At 43.2% G+C, this 22,331-nt stretch overlaps 1 protein-coding gene across 2 annotated transcripts in view; it reads left to right on the forward strand.

The window, feature by feature from the left end:
- The first annotated feature begins 2,037 nt into the window (after positions 1 to 2,037).
- The window catches only part of RALBP1 (ralA binding protein 1), a 43,489-nt gene continuing 23,195 nt past the window's right edge, over positions 2,038 to 22,331 (forward strand). The window contains exons 1-4 of one of the 2 annotated variants that reach the window (XM_044293026.1): positions 2,038 to 2,106; positions 14,847 to 15,151; positions 19,606 to 20,049; positions 21,292 to 21,641. In XM_044293026.1, coding sequence (XP_044148961.1) covers positions 14,908 to 15,151; positions 19,606 to 20,049; positions 21,292 to 21,641 — 1,038 coding nt within the window. In that variant the 5' untranslated portion in view covers positions 2,038 to 2,106; positions 14,847 to 14,907. Of the gene's footprint in view, positions 2,195 to 14,846; positions 15,152 to 19,605; positions 20,050 to 21,291; positions 21,642 to 22,331 lie in introns of both variants that reach the window. The other variant, XM_044293027.1, reaches the window with a different exon arrangement.

Genomic DNA, 22,331 nt, shown 5'->3' on the forward strand with positions numbered 1-22,331 from the left:
ATTCTTGTACAGTCACTCAGAATTGAGAAAGCTTCTTGGAAAAACGAGTGAAACATTTTCAAGAAATCTACAGTACGTCCAGTTGCCTTGATTTATTCTTTACAGATATACATGTAGCTCAGTCCTATTCAAGTGATGGGGCCCGAGCTGCAATACCGGGCACAGCCACTATCCAATGGATGCCATTGTGCCGTGGCCTCCTCAATTAGCAGGGATGCTGGGTGTCGGACCCCTGTTGATGTTTTTGATGACCTGTCCTGAGTAAAGGGACGGTTCAAAGAAGGTAGCACAGCAGCATATCCAGTGTGACTTTTATTGGGGACCAGAGTGCACACACAAATACAATGTTTCGGCTACGCAGTAGCCTTTCTCAAGTACTTGAGAAAGTGCACTCTGGTCCCCAATAAAAGTCACACTGGATATGCTGCTGTGCTACCTTCTTTGAACCGTCTATGTCCATGGGACGGCGTTGGATTGGCTGTCCCTCCACAGCTGGTGCATTCCATACAGGCCAGAAGGTCCATTATTATGCTGCTTTACAACTACTTTTATTACTGTCCTGAGGAAAGGTCATCGATATTAAACACCCATAAAACCCTTTTAAAGTATGTCACATGCACATAAGAGGTATTTATGGGCCACGGTGAGTAATCACAAGCTTATGTAGGGGTACACATGCCCAAAGTGGGCATCAGAGGCAGGCTCACCTGCAGGATGAAGAGCTAGGGGCAAGTGGGGTACTGTAATTGTTGATGTCACAGCTTTTTTGCCATACTATAGTCCAGGGTTGCCAAACGTCCATAAATTTACGGACAGTCTGCAAAAAACGAGTGTTTTCTCTGTCCATAATTTTGCGCCCTGCCTTTCTGAAGACTGCACTGTGTTCGAGCACGCAGAGTAAGGAGATGGAAGCTGCTGCACTCATAGCTGGAGACGAGCAGTGAGGGTGCGACTTTCCTGCGCTGCCCTTGTGTAGGCCGGTCAGAGTATATACTTCCAGTCAGAGGTAGAACAGCGGCCGGTCAGGAGGAGGAGCAAATTGCGGATCCGCATAACACAGACACCGCCAGTGTGCGCTCTGTAATGGAACGGCCAGCGCCTAGTAGGACAGTCCTATCCTTGTCAGTAAAATGGACTAGAATAGGACATGCTCTATTTTTTTGCGGAACAGCCATGCGGACACGGAATGCACAGATGCTAACGCGAAACACGTGTTGGGGTGTCCTGTGGAGGCACCTTTTTCCGGGTCTGGATACTGTGCAATATTGGCTTAGTGTGGATGTACCACAGTGCGGTTTTATCTGTTTAGGTTTACCTCTTATATTGTGTGACCATGGTTCTGGATATCAACACCATATATATATATATATATATATATATATTTATTTTTTTTTTTTAACTATATGTTATTCAATAAAGACCCGTTTTCGTTATGAACTTTTGGAGCAGTGTGCCCATTTTTGGTTTATCAGTGTTTGCTATTTTGGCACTGCACCTGCGGTTATCTGTGTGTGTATTGGGCCCTACTATAATAGGTGTCTCTTGGTTGCAAGAGGTACAGTCCGCCCCTGTACAAATGAAATCCTTTATAAAGCCTGTACAGTCCCTCCTTTAAATTCTATTTCTACTCCAAACTTGGGTTAAAAAGGCAGCACAGAAGACTAAACAACCTGCCATAAAACTATTTACAAGTGGCCGCACAAGGACCTCTCTACTCCCTGTAGACACCAGCTCTGTGGATGGCGGCGCGCCAACCACAACATGGCAGCCCCTACAGCTACGAGTGATTACTTGACTGTGAGGCGCACGCTGTCACGGAAAAAAGCCCTTTCATAAACTAGAGGCCGAAATGTACCAGATTCATCTGTCTCTCCTCCTAATGCGTCGCTGAACGCAGACGAGCTGCTTCTACCTTGGGTTAGCTGGTCTCCCGAAAAATGGAGAAATCACCACCAAATAGAGACACATGTGAGAGCTGGGTTTTTACTCTATCGATATCCTGTTGGAAGAACTTTGCGCTACGCCGCTTCCTGCCGAGTACTGAGTCCAGGAGGAAGAGGAAGAAAGGCTCATAGTGACAGAGCGAGGCGGAGGGGGAGGACACAGGTGAGAGATGTGTACGCTAGGCAGCAGGATTACCTGGAGTTTATGTATCCATCCGCCAGTGCTGTATGTGTGAATACTGGCTGACAGAGTATGTATAATATAGCTGTTATATATTGTGTATTACATGGGGAGTCGTAGGCGAGGAGGTCCTATTATCAGCCTGAAAAATGTCACCAGCCTTATTGACCAGTGGCCCTTATACATGATGTGGGCTATGGACCTGGCCCTCTGTGGCAGGCAGCAGCTGTCACTTCTTTAGAGTTGGGCTGGGCAGAGCACAGGAGCCTTTTAGCCAATGTGCCTAATGTTTACCTGGATCTCACCCTGTATCCATGGCAGGTTGTCCACCCTGGAGTAGTTACCAGTAAATGCTGATGGAGGATCTGGGGATCTTTATCAGGCGGAGACCTTCTTCTTGAGAAATGGTTTGATGACTGTATTTGCGGTGTAGACTGTATCTCTGTAGTGGAAACCTTCAGTCCTGGATTATGTGTCGCTCATGTAAAAAGTATACAAAGGTTTCTTGCAGTTCATGCTCCTATGCTCTCCTTTGCCCTGCGCTGAATCGCGCAGGGTAAAGGCATTTTCAGGAGATCCAGTGACGTCACCGCCGGTGATGGGCCGGCTTTAGCGCTGCCCTAGCCTGTAAAACAGCTAGGGCAGCGCTAAAGATAGCCCATCAGAGCCAGTGACGTCACCGAACGCAGTGTTATTGTAAATAAAAAAAAAGCCCTTGCCCTGCCCGATCCTGCGCAGGGCAAGGGAGAGCGTCGCAGCATCAGCTCTTAACCCGGACAACCCCTTTAAGCCACAGCTGGATAAATCCCTGAGAAATGTGCTGCTGGTGCTTAACTTTTTTTTTTTTTTTCCATTACCATGAATGGTCCTATTGTCTAACCACTAAATAAAGGGTAAAATGTCGCTAGTGTAGTAATGTAAATCCTAAAGGCTTTATAATATATTCAGTACCTGGAATCTTGGCAAAAACTAGAGCTTGAATTTTTTTTTTACTCTATGGGGTCATTCAGAATCCCTAATCAGTAGAAACACAGAAAATAGGAGCTCATAATGCCAAAAGTATAATACATTTTATTAAAGCATGATTAAAATGACATAGATGGAAACAATCAAGGGGTATGATGCCATAGACATGATAAAACAGAAGCGGAGGACAAAAAAGCAGAAAGCGCCATCCAGGGAGGAAAACACATGGAACAAAAAATGGTATAAATATTGTATATGTACAGCATGGGAATAAAGTACAGGATAAAAAATCTAAACCCATGCAAAAATAGAATATAATATATGGGTCCCAGGTGAGGTTCCCGTCAGCACATGTACCTCCGATGGGCAATAAATGGTGTGCAAATAATAATAGTAGCAATGAAAATATATTGCAGACCAGTCAATAGTAGACCAAGTGGGTAAGTAACAAGGTCAAATGGCCCACGGAGGGTGGTGGGGAGCAGGAACTCACCGGAGATGAACTGTGTGTGAAGAGACCCAGGGTGGCACTACCCCAACGCGCGTACCTTCGGCGTACATTCGTCAGGGGGTCAAATCCCTAATCAGTTTTTACCTTTTGCTGTTTAATATATGTTTGGCAAATATGTTCATGTTTTGTCTTGAGAAGGTTATTTTCACACACAGCATGTCCACGACTGAAAAACCCGTTCCATACAGTGTACGGCAACCCTTTAAGCTAAAAGGAACGGTCCCAAAAATGTCTGCAACAAATCTTCCCCATTTGAATAGTGTCTACTAGACATCACTGAGCAGACTGGTGGCATGTGTACTTTTATTATTTCTGACTACTTGTAGGTTACAGTGGAAGCAGATTCATGAAAAACATAAAGAAGTGATGTCTGTGTTATCAGTCTGTAAATATAAAACCACATCTTACATCTTTTTTTTTTTTTTTTTTTTTTTTTTTTTGTAAATATTTTTTGCTAGATGTGCTGGAGAAAAAAAAAAAAAAAAAGCAACCAAAGATTTAAAGGGTTTTTCTAGGTTTTTAGAAATACAGTAAATAACTATATGTATTTGAAATGCTCCCCAGAGGATGCATCTACAGCTCTGAAGTAGTTATTTTTCATGTTCACTGTCCTGCCCATCTCTGTGATGCACCTTTGTTTTGTTGCTGCTGGGGCTTTCTCTTGGTGGTATTACATATGTGAAGAACTACAGTTTCCATGATTCCTCTCCCCTTGTACAAAGTTTGCCACTATTACAGCTTCTACATGCTTGTTCCTCTATAAAGCACATTCACGCTGCAGATTTTGGCGCTGTCTAAAATCTGCCGCACATACTGCCAGTTTATGCTGGGGTCGTTCCTTAAATACCACTGACCTTCTGACTGCTTAGCTCCATTGAATGGAGTTAAGCTGTATGTAGACAGCCACTGCGACTTTAAGCGGTGGCTGTCCACACACCGCCCCCAAGAATGGACGTGTCTGTTCTTGATGTTTTCACGGCTTTAAACTGCCGGCCCACGAACATCAGTGCTGCGTCCCATTGGAAACAATGGGAGGCAGACACTGCACCAAAATTTCTCTAAGGGAGTGCTGTAATTATTTCCTGTCTGCTCTGCTATACTACTTTGACAGACTGACTCTGTATTATTTGCTGCCCAGCACGTGAAACACAATCCCCCCAGAGACAAAAGAAGTGACGGCCAGCGAGCAGGGGCAATAAGAGGCATGTGATGTGTATATCAGGGATGGGGAGAAGGTAGATGGGAGATAACAGGTTCATTATAAAGGGCATCACACGGTTATATGACAGTATGTGAGATGGGCTTACATGTCAACTACAAGCAGTACATTAATAACCGACAGATCTTACCGCGTGTAAGTGCGTACATTTTAAAGGCCAAATCCTTTCATTGGTTAATATTTGAAAGGCTTTATTTTTAACTAGAGCTGTGATATAATCATATCGAGCAATCGGGTTTAGTAAGTCAAAAGAAACCAGGCAGGACTGCTTTTACATGACTGTTGCACAACAATTTGTCATCCATTTATGAAACCTATCATCTTTTGCTGTGACCCATGTGAAGGGGAAGCATGGCTGCTGTACAGAGAAAGGGCATTAGGGGTGAAAAGCAAATAGATATATTGTTGTTAATTTACAGCCTCCATTTTAGGCCAGAGAAGCGTTCATAATTCAGTTTCCCCAGCTAAAACTGGGACTGGATCCAATAAAAGAAGAGAAATACAAATCTGCTGTATACCTTTGTTCTGTTCCACACCTTACCTGCGTCATTGAAACCAAGGCCTAATAGCAGCTTAGCTTACCTGCTGTGGATGTGTTTGGCAGTTGGTGAATATATACTTTTAAGTGGTTGTCCAGGATTTGGATATTGATGGCCTGTTTTGCACCTCTCAGTGACCAGTTGAGCCCACCAGGCAATGGATGGTGCTTAGTGTTGCTACATCTGATGTCGCTTTGTTCAAAACTTCAGATTAATACTGTATGGAGAGCTGTCTGCGTACAGTATTAGAATGTGTGGGCTCCAATGAGCCGGGGTAAGTTATTTGCGAAGTCGTACGTGACTTGATTGAATAACTTCAATAGTTGATTTTTAAAGTGGAAAACCACTTTAAAACTTGAAACCTAACTTTTGAGTTCAGACTAGTACCTAGGAATTTGGTTTCAAGTTTTAAAGTGGTTTTCCACTTTAAAAATCAACTATCGAGGTTATTTAACAAAGTCACGCGTTACTTCGAGAATAACTTACTCTGGCTCATTGGAGCCCGTACATTCTAATACTGTACGCAGATGGCTATTGAACTTATTCAACGCACGACTTCACAAATAACTTTGGCTCATCAGAGCCCATCTGTTTTAATACTGTATAGAGTACTCTATACAGTATTAATCCGATGTTTTGAACGAAGCGAATTCAGATGTAGCTTATGAAGCGAGCTTCCCTCAACACTAAGCACCATCCACTGTCTAGTGGGCTGAACTGGTTACTGCAGTGTTGCTCCCATTTACTTTACTGGGAGCAGCGCCGCAGTTACAAGCTCTGTCCATCACATAATGTGCGCAACTGAGTAGTACAAATGCTGGAGCTACAAGGTAACAGCTAATCAGCGGGATTTCAAACTCTTGCTGATCTGTTATCAATGGCTTATCAATTTTAAAATCCAGGACAACCCCTTTAAGGCTACTTTCACACTAGCGTTTTTTGCGGATCCGTCATGGATCTGCAAAAACTCTACCGTTACAATAATACGACCTCATGCATCCGTCATGAACGGATCCGGTTGTATTATGTCATCTTTAACCATGACGGATCTGTCTTGAACACCATTGAAAGTCAATGGGGGACGGATCAGTTTTCTATTGTGTCAGTGAAAACGAGTCCGTCCCCATTGACTTGCATCGTGTGCCAGGGCGGATCCGTTTGGCTCCGCTTCGTCAGGCGGACAGCAAAACGCTGAAGGCAGCCTCCACAGCGGAATGGGGACTGATCGGAGGAAAACTGATGCATTCTGAGCGGATCCTTTTCCATTCAGAATGCATTAGGGCAAAACTGATCCCTTGTGGACCGCTTGTGAGAGCCCTACACGGATCTCACAAACGGAAAGCCAAAACGCCAGTGTGAAAGTAGCCTTAGGTGTACGGTCACATGTGGCTTATCTCCTGGAATTTGCCAGCAGCCAGGTCCTTAAATAGTGAGAATTTGGTTGTCACAGAAATGCTGTGGATTTGCATCAAATTTCACCTTCTGCACAAATCTGCAACATAAATTGGCATGTGATGGATTTAGAATATTTATAGCATCTCAAGTTACGCATGGATTTTATTTTTTCATAGTATGAATGTGATTTGTTAAAATGTCATCCACTTTGCTGTCCGAGTCCATAGCCAACTGACTTGAATTTCCGTAAAAATCTGGGACAGTCCTGGACTGAAATGCGTGATGCTAATTTAAACACCACCCATAGGTGGGCATTCCTGGGTGGGTTTGGGACATTCTCGGGGCTGGGGCTTAGACGCCCTGATTTTACAAATGAAAACGTTGGTAAGTATAGGACTCGCAGGGAGACTGTTTGAGGATATTCTCCCCTGTTGTTTCTAGGAGCGAATGCCTCTGTAATGCAACTTTTGATGGATCTTGCCGTCATTTTTTCTCCTGTGGGATTTGTACATATGAAATTGGAGGAACGCTGACATACATAGGCCCCATGTGGCTTTGTAAGTAGTAGAACTAGAATTAGTCTGCATGCTTCTTTGAGCGTAGCGGCATGACGTGAGCACATGGGTGTGCCGCGATGCCTCCCTCACCCTCCTCGCCGATGTTCACCTCACGCTCATCACTACCTATCTCTGCATGGGAGGAAGGCTTAGGAGTTTTAGACTGAACCCTCACTGGATTAGCCTTGGGAAACCATAGGTAATGAGATCAGAGTTTTGGCATTCCAATGTTGGTTCTACCCATATTCACTTTGTATGGGATGCCTTGAAAGCGTTCCTGAGGGGATTATATTTGGATAAAATTAAGAAAACTAAACACATCTTTGCTAAGCTTGAGGATTGGGTAAGGGCTCTGGAGGGTGAGCTGATCAAAAATAAAAACATAGTAACTCAACAGCGATTAGCACAAGCAAAGGAGGAATATAAACATTATTTAACCAATAAAGCTCAGAAAAGAGTCTTTTTTGCTGGTTAGAAATATTTCTGCGAGTCGGTAAAACTGGTAGATTACTCGCATCTATTATTCAGAATCAAAAGGGTAATAATAAAATAAACTGCATCAGATTGAGAAATGGCAATGTAATAGACGGACCTGAAGATATCAAGCAGGAGTTCGTAGACTATTTCTGATCCTTAGGGCTCATTTACACGACCGTATGCCCTCCGAGACATACGGTCCGTGAGCGGGCTATATGTCCCAGAGCGGCATACATCGTGCGTACAGCGCCATAGGTTACTATGATGCTGTGTACATCGGGCCACCCGCGAGGCTATTGTCCTGCACTCGTAAGATCATATGAGTGCAGGACAATAGCCCGTGGGCGGCCCGGTGCGCACAGCATCATAGTAACCTATGATGCTGTGCGCTCCCGTGCGCACGATGTATGCCGCTCCAGGACATATGGCCCGCTCACGGACCATATGTCTCGGAGGGCATACGGTCGTGTACATGAGCCCTTATATAAATCTGATTTAGGGAATGAGGATGACATCGACCAGTTCCTCAATAATACTGTAATTCCTGCACTTTCGGATGAAGAAAGTGCCTAATTGAATATTCCAATCCAATTGAGTGAGCTATATGAGGGGATGAGATCTACTCATGGGAATTCTGTCCCCGGTTCTGATGGACTCCCATTTGAGAGCTACAGATGTTATAGAGAGACATTGCTCCCCTACTTATTACAAGTTGTTAATGAATCTTGGGATTCAGGTTGCTTGCCGTTATCACTATCTGAAGCAGGTTAACTTTAGTGCTAAAAAAGGGGTAAGGACGGTAACGAGATTGGCTCCTACTGGCCAATATCACTGTTAAATACCGATTTTCAAGATCTGCGCTAAAGTTCTTTAAAACCGACTTAAGAAAGTGATAGATAAATTGATTCATCCTGACCAAACCGGGTTTATCCCCTAGAGGCATGCTCAAATGAACATCCGAAGAGCATTGGTTAATACTCAAGTGGGGGAGAGTGTGAACCACTCCATTTTGTCTTTAGATGCTTCTAAAGCATTTGACAGGGTGGAGTGGAACCATCTTTGGAAGATATTGATTAAAATGAACCTGGGACATAATTTTATTAAATGGGTACAGTTATTATACTTTCCGTTAGGTGATTATATAAGTATCGATGGGGCATAGTCGGACTCCTTTAAATTCTTTTTTTTCCTCTAGAACCTTTTAGCCTGCAAAATAAGATCGGATAAAAGTATAATACGGTTTGGAGGAGGGAGGCCCTATGATAAAATAAGTCTATGAATATGAGATCATCTGAGTATAAAAGATGGATGGACATGGACCGCAATCCCTCGTGTAATGAACGTTATAAATGTATTTGGCTCTATCTCGGGTTTTGAAGTCAATTGGGCTAAATCGGTACTACTCCCTCTGAATCGTCCAGTCCCCAGTAAGAGTGCAAATATCAGGATATTGAATCCTACAGATAAGGCCCCATGCACACGGCCGTTGTTCACAGCCGTGTGCGGGCCGTGGAACCGCGGCCTGGATACCTCCTGAGAGCAGGAGCGCACGGCGTCACTGGTTGCTATGATGCCGTGCGCCCCCTGCTGCCGGCACAGTACAGTAATACACTGGTATAGATCGTACCAGTGTATTACTGTACTGTGCCGGCAGCAGGGGGCGCACGGCATCATAGCAACCAGTGACGCCGTGCGCTCCTGCTCTCAGGAGGGATCCAGGCCGCGGTTCCACGGCCCGCACACGGCTGTGAACAACGGCCGTGTGCATGGGGCCTAAGTTTGAATATTTAGGGATCAAGATTGGTGGTAGGTTACAGGATTTCGATAGATTGAGTTTGTTTCCGCTGATCGACAAACTTAAAGGTAAAATAAGAGTATGGCAGAAGCTTACGCTAAGTCAATCTGAGAGAATCTCCCGCAAATTCTATATATCTTAACTGCATGCCCAATCTGAATTAAAGACATTTTCTTCAACCTTATGGAACATCTAATAAATGACTTAAAGGGGTTGTCCAGGTTCAGAGCTGAACCTGGACATACCTCCATTTTCACCCAGGCAGCCCCCCTGACATGAGCATCAGAGCAGTTCATGCTCCGATGCTCTCCTTTGCCCTATGCCCTGCGGTGACGTACCGGGGCTCTCTATGGGGCTGACAGGAACCCCGGTGACGTCAGCGGCACTGATGGGCGGGACTTGGCTCTGCCCTAGCCAGTAAAACGGCTAGGGCAGAGCTAAAGCCCGCCCCTCAGAGCCGGTGACGTCACCGAACACACTGCTGGGCGGAAGTTACCGCCCGGCAGTGTGTTATTAAAAACAAAAGAGCCCGTGCCCTGCGCGATCTAGCGCAGGGCACTGGAGCGCATCGGAGCATGAGATGCTCCGATGCTAGGCTCAGGGGGGCTGCCGGGGTGAAAATAAGGGTATGTCCGGGTTCAGCTCTGAACCCGGACAACCCCTTTAATCTGGGGAAGAAAGAGTTCGGATGAAACTAAAATTCCTTTGGTTAGCAGAAGAAGGAAGGGGGTTTGTCCCTTCTATATGCAGGGTTATTTTCTGGCTGCTCAAATTCAATAGGGCATGGGGTGGGTAGCTCTGCTCAATACTTTATAAGAGAGTTTAGGGGTTCTCAGTGTGATCTATTCAGTGTATTGGAATCTGGATATTTGGGTACCCGTGGTAAACAAAGTCCTATAAGTAAAATGTTGCAAATGGTATGGAATAAAAGTAAAATGGTTCTTGAAATCTCAATGTTTTTAAAGGGAACCTGTCACCGGGATTTTGTGTATAGAGCTGAGGATATGGGCTGCTAGATGGCCACTAGCAGATCCGCAATACCCAGTCCCCATAGCTCTGTGTGCTTTTATTGTGAAAAAAAATGATTTGATACATATTCAAATAAACCTGAGATGAGGCCAGCATCGCCCGCATCCTCAGAATCTGCTCCTTGCTCCCCGACGTCAGACAGCTAGAGCGCCGTAATCTCGCAATACCGGAATGCATGACGGATCCGTCCTTCCGGTCTGCGCATGCGCAGACTGGTAAAAATGTGAAAAGATACAAGACGGATCCGTCTGTCTGCATGACAAGCGGAGAGATGGATCCGTTCTTGCAATGCATTTGTAAGACGGATCCGCATCCGGATGTGTCTCTCAAATGCTTTCAGTCACACCAAGATCGGTGGATCCGGCGGGCAGTTCTGACGACGGAACTGCCCGCCGGATCACACTGCCGCAAGTGTCAAAATAGCCTAATTTTCATTACTGAAATAAATGGACTTTTGCACGATATTCAAATTTTTTGGAGTTTCACCTGTACAAAAGAATTAAGACGGGTTTAAGTTTGGTCACAAAATTTTGGAGTGAGAGTACATGGCAAGTAGAGATTGGGAATTCAATTTCACTTAATTGGGGGGCTATTTATAAGAATATAAAATGGGCATCAATATCCAGTAACCATAGGCTTATTCAATTCAACGTAGTTCATCGTTTATATTATACTCCCCAGGTAGCAGGACTTCCCTAAAATATACGTTAGGAATAGAACTAACAATATTGGGACATCTTCCCTCTGACAGCATAGGCAAGAAGATAAATATTCTTTGGCTAAAAGAATTGGGGATCGGACAAAAATCCTGAATTTGAATTTGAAAAGATAAAGAGCTATGAAAGGGTTCTATATTATGGAAAACAATCGACTTCATAATGTGAGCTGATATGGGCAAACTGGACATAGATATTCTTACGTAGGGGTGGCTTTGTACTCTGGTGGATCACCCGGATCAGATGGACACTTTATTTACGTGTCCACAGTTATGTAGGATGGCTTCTGAGCAGGGTGGATTCGATTTAAATCACTAGTCAGTAAGGCTTGATTTAAATCATAGTTTTCTACATAAAGACAAATTCTTGCTGGTATAACTTATAATATGCAAGTAGATAAGAAGATAACAACTTTTCATATTAGTTAGTTGATACTGCATTGTAGAACTTAGGATTATGGTATTTTTCTCAACTCTGTTCATGTTATAAAATTTTTGCTGTGAAGAGGCATGTGATCTCTGCTGAGTCAAATTCAGTTTTGAGAACTGCAAAAGTAAACCAAGCATCTGTGATAATATCTTGTAGGCAGAGAAACTGCCCAATAATCTTACAAAGAGCATGACATTGTGAATGGATTAATGGAATTTATTTACCAAAAAAATTACACATATAGAAACATAGAATGTGCCGGCAGATAAGAACCATTTGGCCCATCTAGTCTGCCCAATATACTAAATACTATGGATAGCCCCTGGCCCTATCTTATATGAAGGATGGCCTTATGCCTATCCCATGCATGCTTAAACTCCTTCACTGTATTTGCAGCTACCACTTCTGCAGGAAGGCTATTCCATGCATCCACTACTCTCTCAGTAAAGTAATACTTCCTGATATTGCATTTAAACCTATGTCCTCTTGTAGCAGTTTTTCTTCTTTTAAATATTCTCTCCTCTTTTACCTTGTTGATTCCCTTATGTATTTAAAAGTTTCTATCATATCCCCTCTGTCTCGTATTGCTTTCAAGCTATACATGTTAAGGTCCTTTAATCTTTCCTGGTAAGTTTTATCCTGCAATCCATGTACTAGTTTAGTAGCTCTTCTCTGAACTCTCTCTGAAGTATCAATATCCTTCTGGAGATATTGTCTCCAGTACTGAGCACAATACTCCAAATGAGGTCTCACTAGTGCTCTGTAGAGCGGCATGAGCACCTCCCTCTTTCTACTAGTAATGCCTCTCCCTATACACGCAAGCATTCTGCTAGCCTCTCCTGCTGCTCTGTGACATTGTCTGCCTACCTTTAAGTCTTCTGAAATAATGACCCCTAAATCCCTTTCCTCAGATACTGAGGTTAGGACTGTATCACTGATTTTATATTCTGCTCTTGGGTTTTTACGTCCCAGGTGCATTATCTTGCACTTGTCAACATTAAATTTTAGTTGCCAGATTTTTGACCATTCCTCTAGTTTTCCTAAATCCTTTTCCATTTGGTGTATCCCTCCAGGAACATCAACCCTGTAACAAATCTTTGTGTCATCAGCAAAAAGACACACCTTACTATCAAGGCCTTCTGCAATTTGGCTGATAAAGATAATAAACAATATGGGTCCCAGAACAGATCCCTGAGGTACCCCACCGGTAACAAGACCATGGCCTGAATATACTCCATTGACTACAACCCTCTGTTGTCTGTCCCTCAGCCACTGCCTAATCCATTCAACAATATGGGAGTCAACGTACAGCCTTATTCTACATAATTAAAAAAACTAATCTTTATTTCATGATGTAATAACCTTTGGATGGTAATATATTTTCCTCCAAAAAGCATTTTATATAAAAAAAAATCTCCTGAGGTAATGTGGGATGGATAGGGGAACATATATGCATTGATTATAATAATATGATAAATGTGTATTGTAGCCCGGCACATGTCTGTTTTTTAGACAAGCTATTTGCAGGGGATCATGCAGGGAATTTAGTCGACATGTGCTGGCCTACTTGATGTAGTGTTTTTTTCTTTTTCTTTAATATGTTTGTAATGAATAATTTATTGAATAAAAAAAAAAGTTATTAGTCTGCATGAGGTTTCTATATTCACAAAAATAAAGCCACAGCCATACTGGAGCCCCTTGCTCAAACCATCAAAACGAAATAGCTCACTTTTATGGTATCACAGTTGAGAGTTGTGATGGAAAATTTCTTCTGCACTTTCTGCATTATGGGAACATAAGGGAAACGTCAAAATATTGCGTGGAGTAATGATTATTTATGTCTTATCTGTCGCAACTCAAGCCAAAGAAAGTGCTGGCATCTTTGTAGAGCTTCAAAGTCTACCTTGTAGTCAGATAAGATCTCGGTGTGGATTAAAAAGCAAGAAAAACACCAGACGTTCCTTTCGTTGGAGATCGTTGCTTGTAAAAATTCCTGAATTAACTGTGGCCTTTCATAAAGCCGTGATGCAAAGTACCTGCATCATTCCAGTTACAACAAAGCTACACCACATGTATGTAACAAAAAAATGAAAAGATCCAAAATATGTAAGGGCGAGAAAAAGCAAAAACCTATAAAAACACACGCACAGCAGAAAAAAAGCATGTTTTTGAATAGAAAGCGGAAAACTTCCTGTGTTCTCGGAAGAGCTCTATTCTTGTACCAGTCTAGTGAGCATGTATCCTAACAGTACCACTGGTCAGTTCTTCTGATCTTCAGTCTAGTGATAGATGAGTAAAATTGATGTGATGACATGGGATACCAATGTCTGTTTTAGGTATATGATTTTTGTTCTTTAAAAAAAAAAAAAAGTTGGATGTTTGCTTACTTGTTACACTGGGCTGGTCATAGTATCCCAGTTAATACAGATTTTGGCTTTGTCAAATATTCATATTCGATGTATGTAGATGAAGCTTGGGAACAGCTGATAGAGGCCTACAGCACTGGTTTACAATGGGGAAAGAATACATTTGACAGAGAAGAACCCAACTTATCAGGTCTATTCTAAATCAAGACCTTGGGTGAACAGTCTGCCAGCCATTATACATATCAGGGATTCTCAGCCTTTTCATCTAGGTGGTACTCCATTATTTTTTTTTTACCCCAACGTAAAGAATTTCTGTGTAGAAGCAGGCCAAGCATTTCATAATTCTTTTAGAATTGGTCATCAGTAATCCACGTTACAGTAAGCACCACCGTGTAACAGTCATGTGACGTAGGAGGTGGTTTTTGTAACAGGGATTAATAAAGTATGGAACTGGGTTTTTCACGTGTAAATTGATGTGTTGACCCGTTCTTTTCTCCTATATGGGAACGTGACAAGACAGGCAATTTCCTTGTGAGGAAACTGGTCCCTGGTATGCACTCCTTGATGTAATGTGAAGCAGCTACTAGAGCTTATTTGTAGGGTCCTCTCATGGGTTATAAAACAAATAGCCTTCACTTGAATGAATAGGAATGTTGATTCTAAAGCTACAATGGATCACTTTTGTGTTAATATATATATATTGTGTTTTTGTTCCTCATCTAGGTAAAATGGACAGGTAACAGAAAACCGGGCTCAGTTCCTACCGTAAGTTGTCATCAGCAGAATGACTGAGTGCTTTCTGCCTCCCACCAGTAGCCCCAGTGAACATCGGAGGGCTGAGCATGGCGCGGGACTGGCTCGTACACCTAGCTCAGAAGAAATCAGCCCTACAAAATTCCCTGGACTGTACCGTACTGGAGAGCCATCCCCTCCGCATGACATACTCCACGAGCCTCCTGATGTAGTGTCTGATGACGAGAAAGACCATGGCAAGAAGAAAGGGAAGTTTAAGAAGAAGGAGAAAAGAAGTAAGTATGCAGGAGATGTACACGTCCTGGATCTGGTGGTTCTTGAATTACTTAAAAAGATCATTTAGGAGGGACATAAGAGAACCAGCATTCAGTGATTAGTTGCTGAGGACGTGATGCCATCACGCATTGTGCAATGAAGGTGGAGTGACACAGGACAGCAGAGTTTTTGTGTAACCCGCAAAATCTATTTAGTAGTATAAAGGCTAGTTTCACACTGGTGTTAGAGCTCTCCGGCAGGCTGTTCCGGGAGAGATCTCTGGATCCGCATAACTGGATGTTATCTTGTGTCCGCTGGTCCCCTTTGCCTATAAAGAGATCCAGCCTCTACCTGGCAAATATGCTTGGATCCAGCCGGACTAAAAATGCTCTACGCAGCTCCAGAGAACAGCCTGCCGGAGAACTCTGTAACACGCCTGAAAGAGGCCTAAGGTGTTAATTTCTATTTCGATATATGTACTACGTATAATTTCTTCTTTCTCTCATAACAGAGGTCATGCTGATGGGGGGGGGGGGGGGACACACCAGTCCACCTTTCCACCTTTCTTGTTATCGATTGTGGTCCTACTGAACTGATTCTCATAAGTTTAACATTTAATCTTGGTGATGGGTAATAAATGCTTTTGGCTGGAGTTTAAAGGGGTTGTCCAGCCGTTAGAATTGATGACCTATCGTCGGGGTAGGTTATCAATATCTGATCAGCAGTGGTCCATACGCGGCACCCCTGCCGATCAGCTGTTTGAAGAGGAGTCAGTGCTCCATGTAAGGCTGCTTCCTCATCATTACGCAGCACGTCGTCTCCCCCGTAGCTGTGGTGTAGTATAATCACTAGTACTAGTTCCATTCAAGTGAATGAAGCGAGTACTTGTACTACACTGCACTTCCGAGACGATGGGCGGTGTAATGAAGTGGAAGTAAAACTCACATGGAGCATCACATCCTCTTTAAACAGCTGAATGGCGGGAGTACCGGGTGTTGGACCCCTGCCGATCAGATATTGATGACCTGTCCTGAGGATCGGTCATCAGTAGTGTTGAGCGAAGCAAGTTTTAGATGCTTTATCTGAAGTCGCTTTGTTCAAAACTTCGGAATAATACTGTATGGATGATTGATAATGCTCTGTGCCTCTCTGTGACCTCTACTACGAAATCACAGTGAGATAAAGTTGTCACTGTGATTTCGTAGTAAAGAGGTCACAGAGAGGCACGGAGCATTATCAGTCATGTTAATGCTCCGTGCTTCTGCTGTCCGCATCGGGTCTTGGCTGTCATTTACGGAGCGGATGTCACGCACGGCATCCGCTCGTGTGAAACAGCGCTAATACTGTACAGAGACTAATCTCCGTACAATGTTGTTCCAAAGTTTTAAATGAAGCGACATCGGATGAAGCATCAACACTAGTCATCAGTAAATACCTGCACAGCCCCTTTAATCCTGCAGCGTATCCAGCTGTAGGTTTCCATTTTGTCTACAGATATATTCTTTACTACATGCACGGCCTCCAGACTGTAGTAAAGTAGAATTCTAGTTGATGCCGTATTAGCAGAGCAGCAGCCAGGGTGTAGTCCAGGTTTAGCGGCTACCTGCTACTCGCTGTGAATGAGTCATTTCTTTAAGGATGTTTTGCACATACCTGAAGCTTACTAATTACATATGGAGGAGGGTGATGTTTTCTGCCTGACTTTCTTGTCGGTGTTGACCAACTTGTTTGATGACCAGATGCAACAGAGTTGAATCTTTTGAAACTTTTTAATCTTAACAAGAGCAGTAAAGTTGTTTTCTACTGGCTAAGGCTAGTCTCACACTATTGCTAGACATTGGCAGGTTGTTGTATATTTGAAGTTTATTAATGCACCTCTCCTGTTCACTTCTATTTTAAAGAATTTTCCAGAAGTTTAGTGAAAGTTAGTGAAATAACCTTAGTAATTCATCTCTGCTCCCATACTGCCACTATATCTATCTTGGGGTTCAGATGAAGCGTCTGCCCCATAGAAATGAATTGGAGTGGTGGTGCGCTCCCATTCACTTCTATAGGGAGAGCGCTCGGTGGTGGCCAGATCCACGGAAACCTGGATGAATTTTTTCCAGGAAACATTTAGGACATAAACCTGTGGAATTTAGCTAACACTTTGAATATTGCAGAATTCCTCAACAAACTAAAGGAGAGTTATTCATGGTCGATGCCTTCATTCAACTCCAGGCCCAATCATCAATGAGACCCATCTCCTCGTCCATTTTTCTTTTAATTGAAGGTTCTCCATAAGTAGCTTTTGTCTAAAATGTATTTTCGACAGAGCCCACCCATATTATTTATCATTGGCAAAAAGTGGTCTAATTTCTTCTAGCAAAAGAAAAGGTGGTTTCCTTCCAATCCTTCCTTTATCAATGCAGATTTCAATGGTAAATACCTTTTATCCTCATATTAATAGGGCTCCATATTCCTTTTGCAGTTGGGAAAAAGATACCACCACCCCCTGATAATCATACAATTGTATAAGCCACGTAACCCCACAACTTTTCCACTGCACACTTTCTTGGATTTTATATTGGGGGGGATCTAAATAATATATAATTAGACTTTTCTCTTCCTAAATTCCATTTCATTCATTCCTTTGCTGGCTTGGTTAATTTTTCCATTACATTATACACTGCTCGTTTCAAGGGGTTACGGCCACTATTGAAGCGCAGATACAAGGTGGCCGGGGTGGGAGCTGCTGCGTATGCGTGCTTATGTGCATTCCCGCAGTCCCGGCCACCAGAGAGGCTGGTTCTTTTTCCTATATGTGCAGGCACGGCCACTGCTGATGGATTGCAGAGAGATCGTAACTAGTGTTGAGCGAAGCGAGCTTCGGATGCTTTATCCGTAGTAGCTTCATTCAAAACTTCGGAATAATACTGTATGGAGATCCGTAAGTTACTCGCGAAGTTGCGCGTGACTTCGTTGAATAACTTCGGTAGTTGAAAACCAAAGTGGAAAACCTAATTTATTTAACGAAGTCATGCGCGACTTCGTAAATGGCTTACTTCGGCTCATCGGAGCCCGTACATTCTAATAATGTACGGAGACGAATCTCCGTACAGCATTAATCCGAAGTTTTGAACGAAATGACTTCGGATGAAGCATCCGAAGCTTGCTTCGCTCAACACTAGTCGTCGTAACCCCTCCAAACATGATTAAAAAATGAGTCCGCAAATACATTAGTAGGTGCCTTGTATTAACTTTCTACATGATAAATGCCACTCGCTGGAGTGAGACAACCCCTTTACGTGAATGATTTGTCAGTTTCAGGTATGATCTGCACTCACGGCTGCGGCTCATGTCACTCTTAGGCCTCATGCACACGACCGTTGTTTCATTCTGTGTCCGTTGTTCAGTTTTTCGTGATTTTCTGTGGACCCATTGACTTTCAATGGGTCAGTTGAAAACTCTGTTAATGCTCCGTTTGTCATCTGTGATCTGTGGTTTCAGTCCGTCCAAAAAAGATAATCTGTCCTATTTATTAATTTTTTTCCTGGAAAACTGTTCGCGGACCAATTCAAGTCAATGGGACCGTGAAAAAACGCGGAGGCACAAAAGATTGTCGTCCGTGTCTGTCTGTTTTTTTCCTATCATTTGCATGGCAAACTTGACTTAGATTTTTTTTTTACCTTCCTTCATGTCTGGAGATCCTCCAAAAATAAAGGAAGTCACACGGAAACAAAAACGGACACTGATAACGGAACCCCATTTTGCGGACTGAGAAAAACAACTTTTTTTTCTGGTTAAATGTTAGACGCACTCCCTCAAAAATGTGTATTCCCTGACCTGTTAGAAAGGTACATGATGTAAAGTGTAGAAAGCACCTAATACATCCAATGTATGAAGCGTTAGATGGGGATCAAACCTTTCTTGTTTCCTCATTTGTACGGAATGTAACGCCCCCACAACGTATGCCACTGTGTACCATATGTCGCCTATAGGATCTTCTGCAGACTAAATGTTCACCCTTTCGTTGCGGGGTGCCTCTGCACAGGGTATTGTAGTAGACTACGCTTTTCAGGACAGTTTTTCTTTTACACATTTTTGATTCATGACGCTCAGTGTGTTTGGTCATGCATTGTATTCATAGCATATTCATTCATGGGGCATCCTGATCACCCACCACCACCGATGGAAACGTCTTACTGGTCAGTGTGACCTAATGCTTTAATTTATTACATGTACAGGGCTCAAACTTTTTTTGCAATCCAAATTTCAGCCATTTATTAATATAGCTTATCTGGTATATGTCATATAGGTGTTCTCAAAAATGGACATAGCGATCCCCAGGAAGGACCAGAGAGCCAGTATAGTAGGAACTCATGTCTAAAGATCACAGAATGTTCTAATTTTAATAAAACATCCAACTATAAAATAATAAAAGGTATAGTGACCAAATCTATACAAGGCTATAACTTCAAACTTTCTTCCCCAGCCGAAGGCTATGCTGCCTTCCAAGAGGACAGTTCCGGTGATGAAGCAGAGAGCCCGTCCAAGATGAAGAGGTCCAAGGGAATCCATGTATTCAAGAAGCCCAGTTTTTCTAAGAAGAAGGAGAAAGATTTTAAAATAAAGGAGAAACCTAAAGAAGAGAAGCACAAAGAAGACAAGCACAAAGACAAGAAGTCCAAGGATTTAACTGCTGCAGATGTAGTCAAGCAATGGAAAGAGAAAAAGAAAAAAAAGAAGCCCACCCCAGAGCCAGAGCCACCACCTGTAGATGTGCCCAGGCTGAGGCCAGTATTCGGGATCCCGCTGGCTGCAGCTGCAGAGAGAACCATGATGTGTGATGGGATCCGGCTGCCAGCAGTATTCCGGGAATGCATTGATTTCATTGAGCTGCATGGCATGAAATGTGAAGGCATCTACAGAGTGTCAGGTAAAACTGGTCGGATCACTAGGATTTCATTGCTGTTTGCTTTTAGCGATTTATAAGGATATGACTTTTATTGATTTGCCCAAATGCACTGGGATACATTCTGACAAGAAAAACAAGTTTCTCTATCGTAACTCTCAACACATTTCGTTACTAACAAAAATACTAGCAGAAAAATATAGAAAAATGTCTTGGTGTACATAAAAAATTGGAATTGGATTTTTTTTATGTATTCTGTGCTAAATCCATTAAAGAGGACCTTTCATCAGTTTTGACATAGGCTATTTATGGTATTACCTTTGTAGGGCGGCCCCCACTGATGCCATGGGTGTTTTCTTTAATTCAAAAGCAGCACCCCCCCCCACCCCCGATGATTTGGCATGCTGTATTATAATGAGCAGTAAACTCGCAATGGGAAGGAGAGGCAGTCTTCTGCTGTGGGCGTCTCCTTCTCACTGGCTGTGAGCGAGATCCAATCAGAGCGGACCGCTCACAGCCAGGGAGAAGGAGACTCCCACAGCAGAAGACTGCCTCTCCTTCCCATTGCGAGTTTACTGCTCATTATAATACAGCACGCCAAACGATCGGGGGGCCACAGCGGAATAAAAGGGGGGCTTTTGAAAAAAATACAAATAAAACACCCATGGCATCAGTGGGGGCTGCCCTACAAGGTAATACCCTAATTAGCCTATGTCAAAACTGATGAAAGGTCCTCTTTAAGGTAGCTGAGTGAGTGATTACATTTCCTGTTCTTCTCAGGGGTTTTCTGGGAGTCTGACTCCTGGCAACCCTGCAGATAAACTGTCTGAGGAGGTCCAGGCACTCTAGGAAGTGATGCTTCCTCTTCACTATTTACTTGCACGCCATCTAACTTGTAGCACTGCACCGCCACTCCAAGCTAGACGGCGTGCAGTAAACCGTGAAGGGGAAGCATCACACACAAGCAACTGGTACCAGGAGTCAGACCCCCACCAATCTGATATTGATGATCTATCCTGAGATTGGATCATCACTATACCAACACTGCACAGAGGTCACATAGCGTGTGAGGGCCACATGACTGACGCCATACTTAGTTTTATTCAGTTCTTTTATGGATTCATTTTTTTATAGGGCAAAAACGGAGGGTGATTATTGTGGCTCGATTTCTTGTCCACATCACACTGTCGTTGGCACTTTATGGGAGGCACATTCGTTTCCGAATTGTAACATTTCTTTGCCATCAATAATTTTTTTTTTCATCAGGAATCAAGTCAAAGGTGGATGAGCTGAAAGCAGCGTATGACCGTGAAGAGTCTCCAAACCTTGATGACTATGAGCCTTACACAGTTGCCAGCCTACTGAAGCAATACTTGCGTGAGCTACCTGAGAACGTCCTCACCAAAGAATTAATGCCTAAATTTGAAGATGCCTGTGGCAAGGGCACCGAGGCCGAGAGGCTGCAGGAATGTCAGCGTCTTTTAAAGGAGCTGCCAGACTGCAACCTTTACTTGATATCATGGCTGATTGTGCACATGGACCATGTCATAGAGAAAGAACTTGAAACTAAAATGAACATACAGAATATTTCGATCGTGCTGAGCCCAACCGTTCAGGTACATTTAACCGATTTACTAGAGGTTGACATTGTTTGGACAGAGGGATTACCGATTTTTCTCAAACGCCATTTCAGCTGGTACAGTTCATGATCAGGACACAGCTCCATAGTATTGATGAAACAGGTTAGACTTGTGTATCCTGCAGAAGTGGTAGCTGCAAATACAGTGAAGGAGTTTAAGCATGCATGGGATAGGCATAAGGCTATCCTTCATATAAGATAGGGCCAAGGGCTATTCATAGTATTCAGTATATTGGGCAGACTAGATGGGCCAAATGGTTATCTGCCGACACATTCTATGTTTCTATGTATCGAGGAAGTTGATGATAATCCTTGGGTCTCTTTTCAGTTCATCTAGTGTTCTGTTGTTGACTAGTTGCCCCGTGGCGCATTCTTCTGGCACAGGAAGACATGACCAGCCACACCTTTCCCTTGCAGTCACAATACCGGTGGATTGAGTCTGCCACAATAAGAGCTGCTCATACAATGCAACTCTTGGTTCTGGCCCATAAAGTAGAGTCCTGGGTGGGAGTAGATAAGATGCACTGAGTGGCTAGAGCCTGCCCTTGGTTTCTTTTAAATGCCTCAACAGATTAGGGGAAGAAAGGTACGGTTTTAATTAGCTAGAGCAGCCCTATCTGGTGTGATGGGGTTGATCCTGCTGACAGATGTTCTTTAACCCTTTCCC

Source organism: Bufo gargarizans, chromosome 5 (assembly GCF_014858855.1).
Source record: "Bufo gargarizans isolate SCDJY-AF-19 chromosome 5, ASM1485885v1, whole genome shotgun sequence".
NCBI classification, from domain to species: Eukaryota; Metazoa; Chordata; class Amphibia; order Anura; family Bufonidae; genus Bufo; species Bufo gargarizans.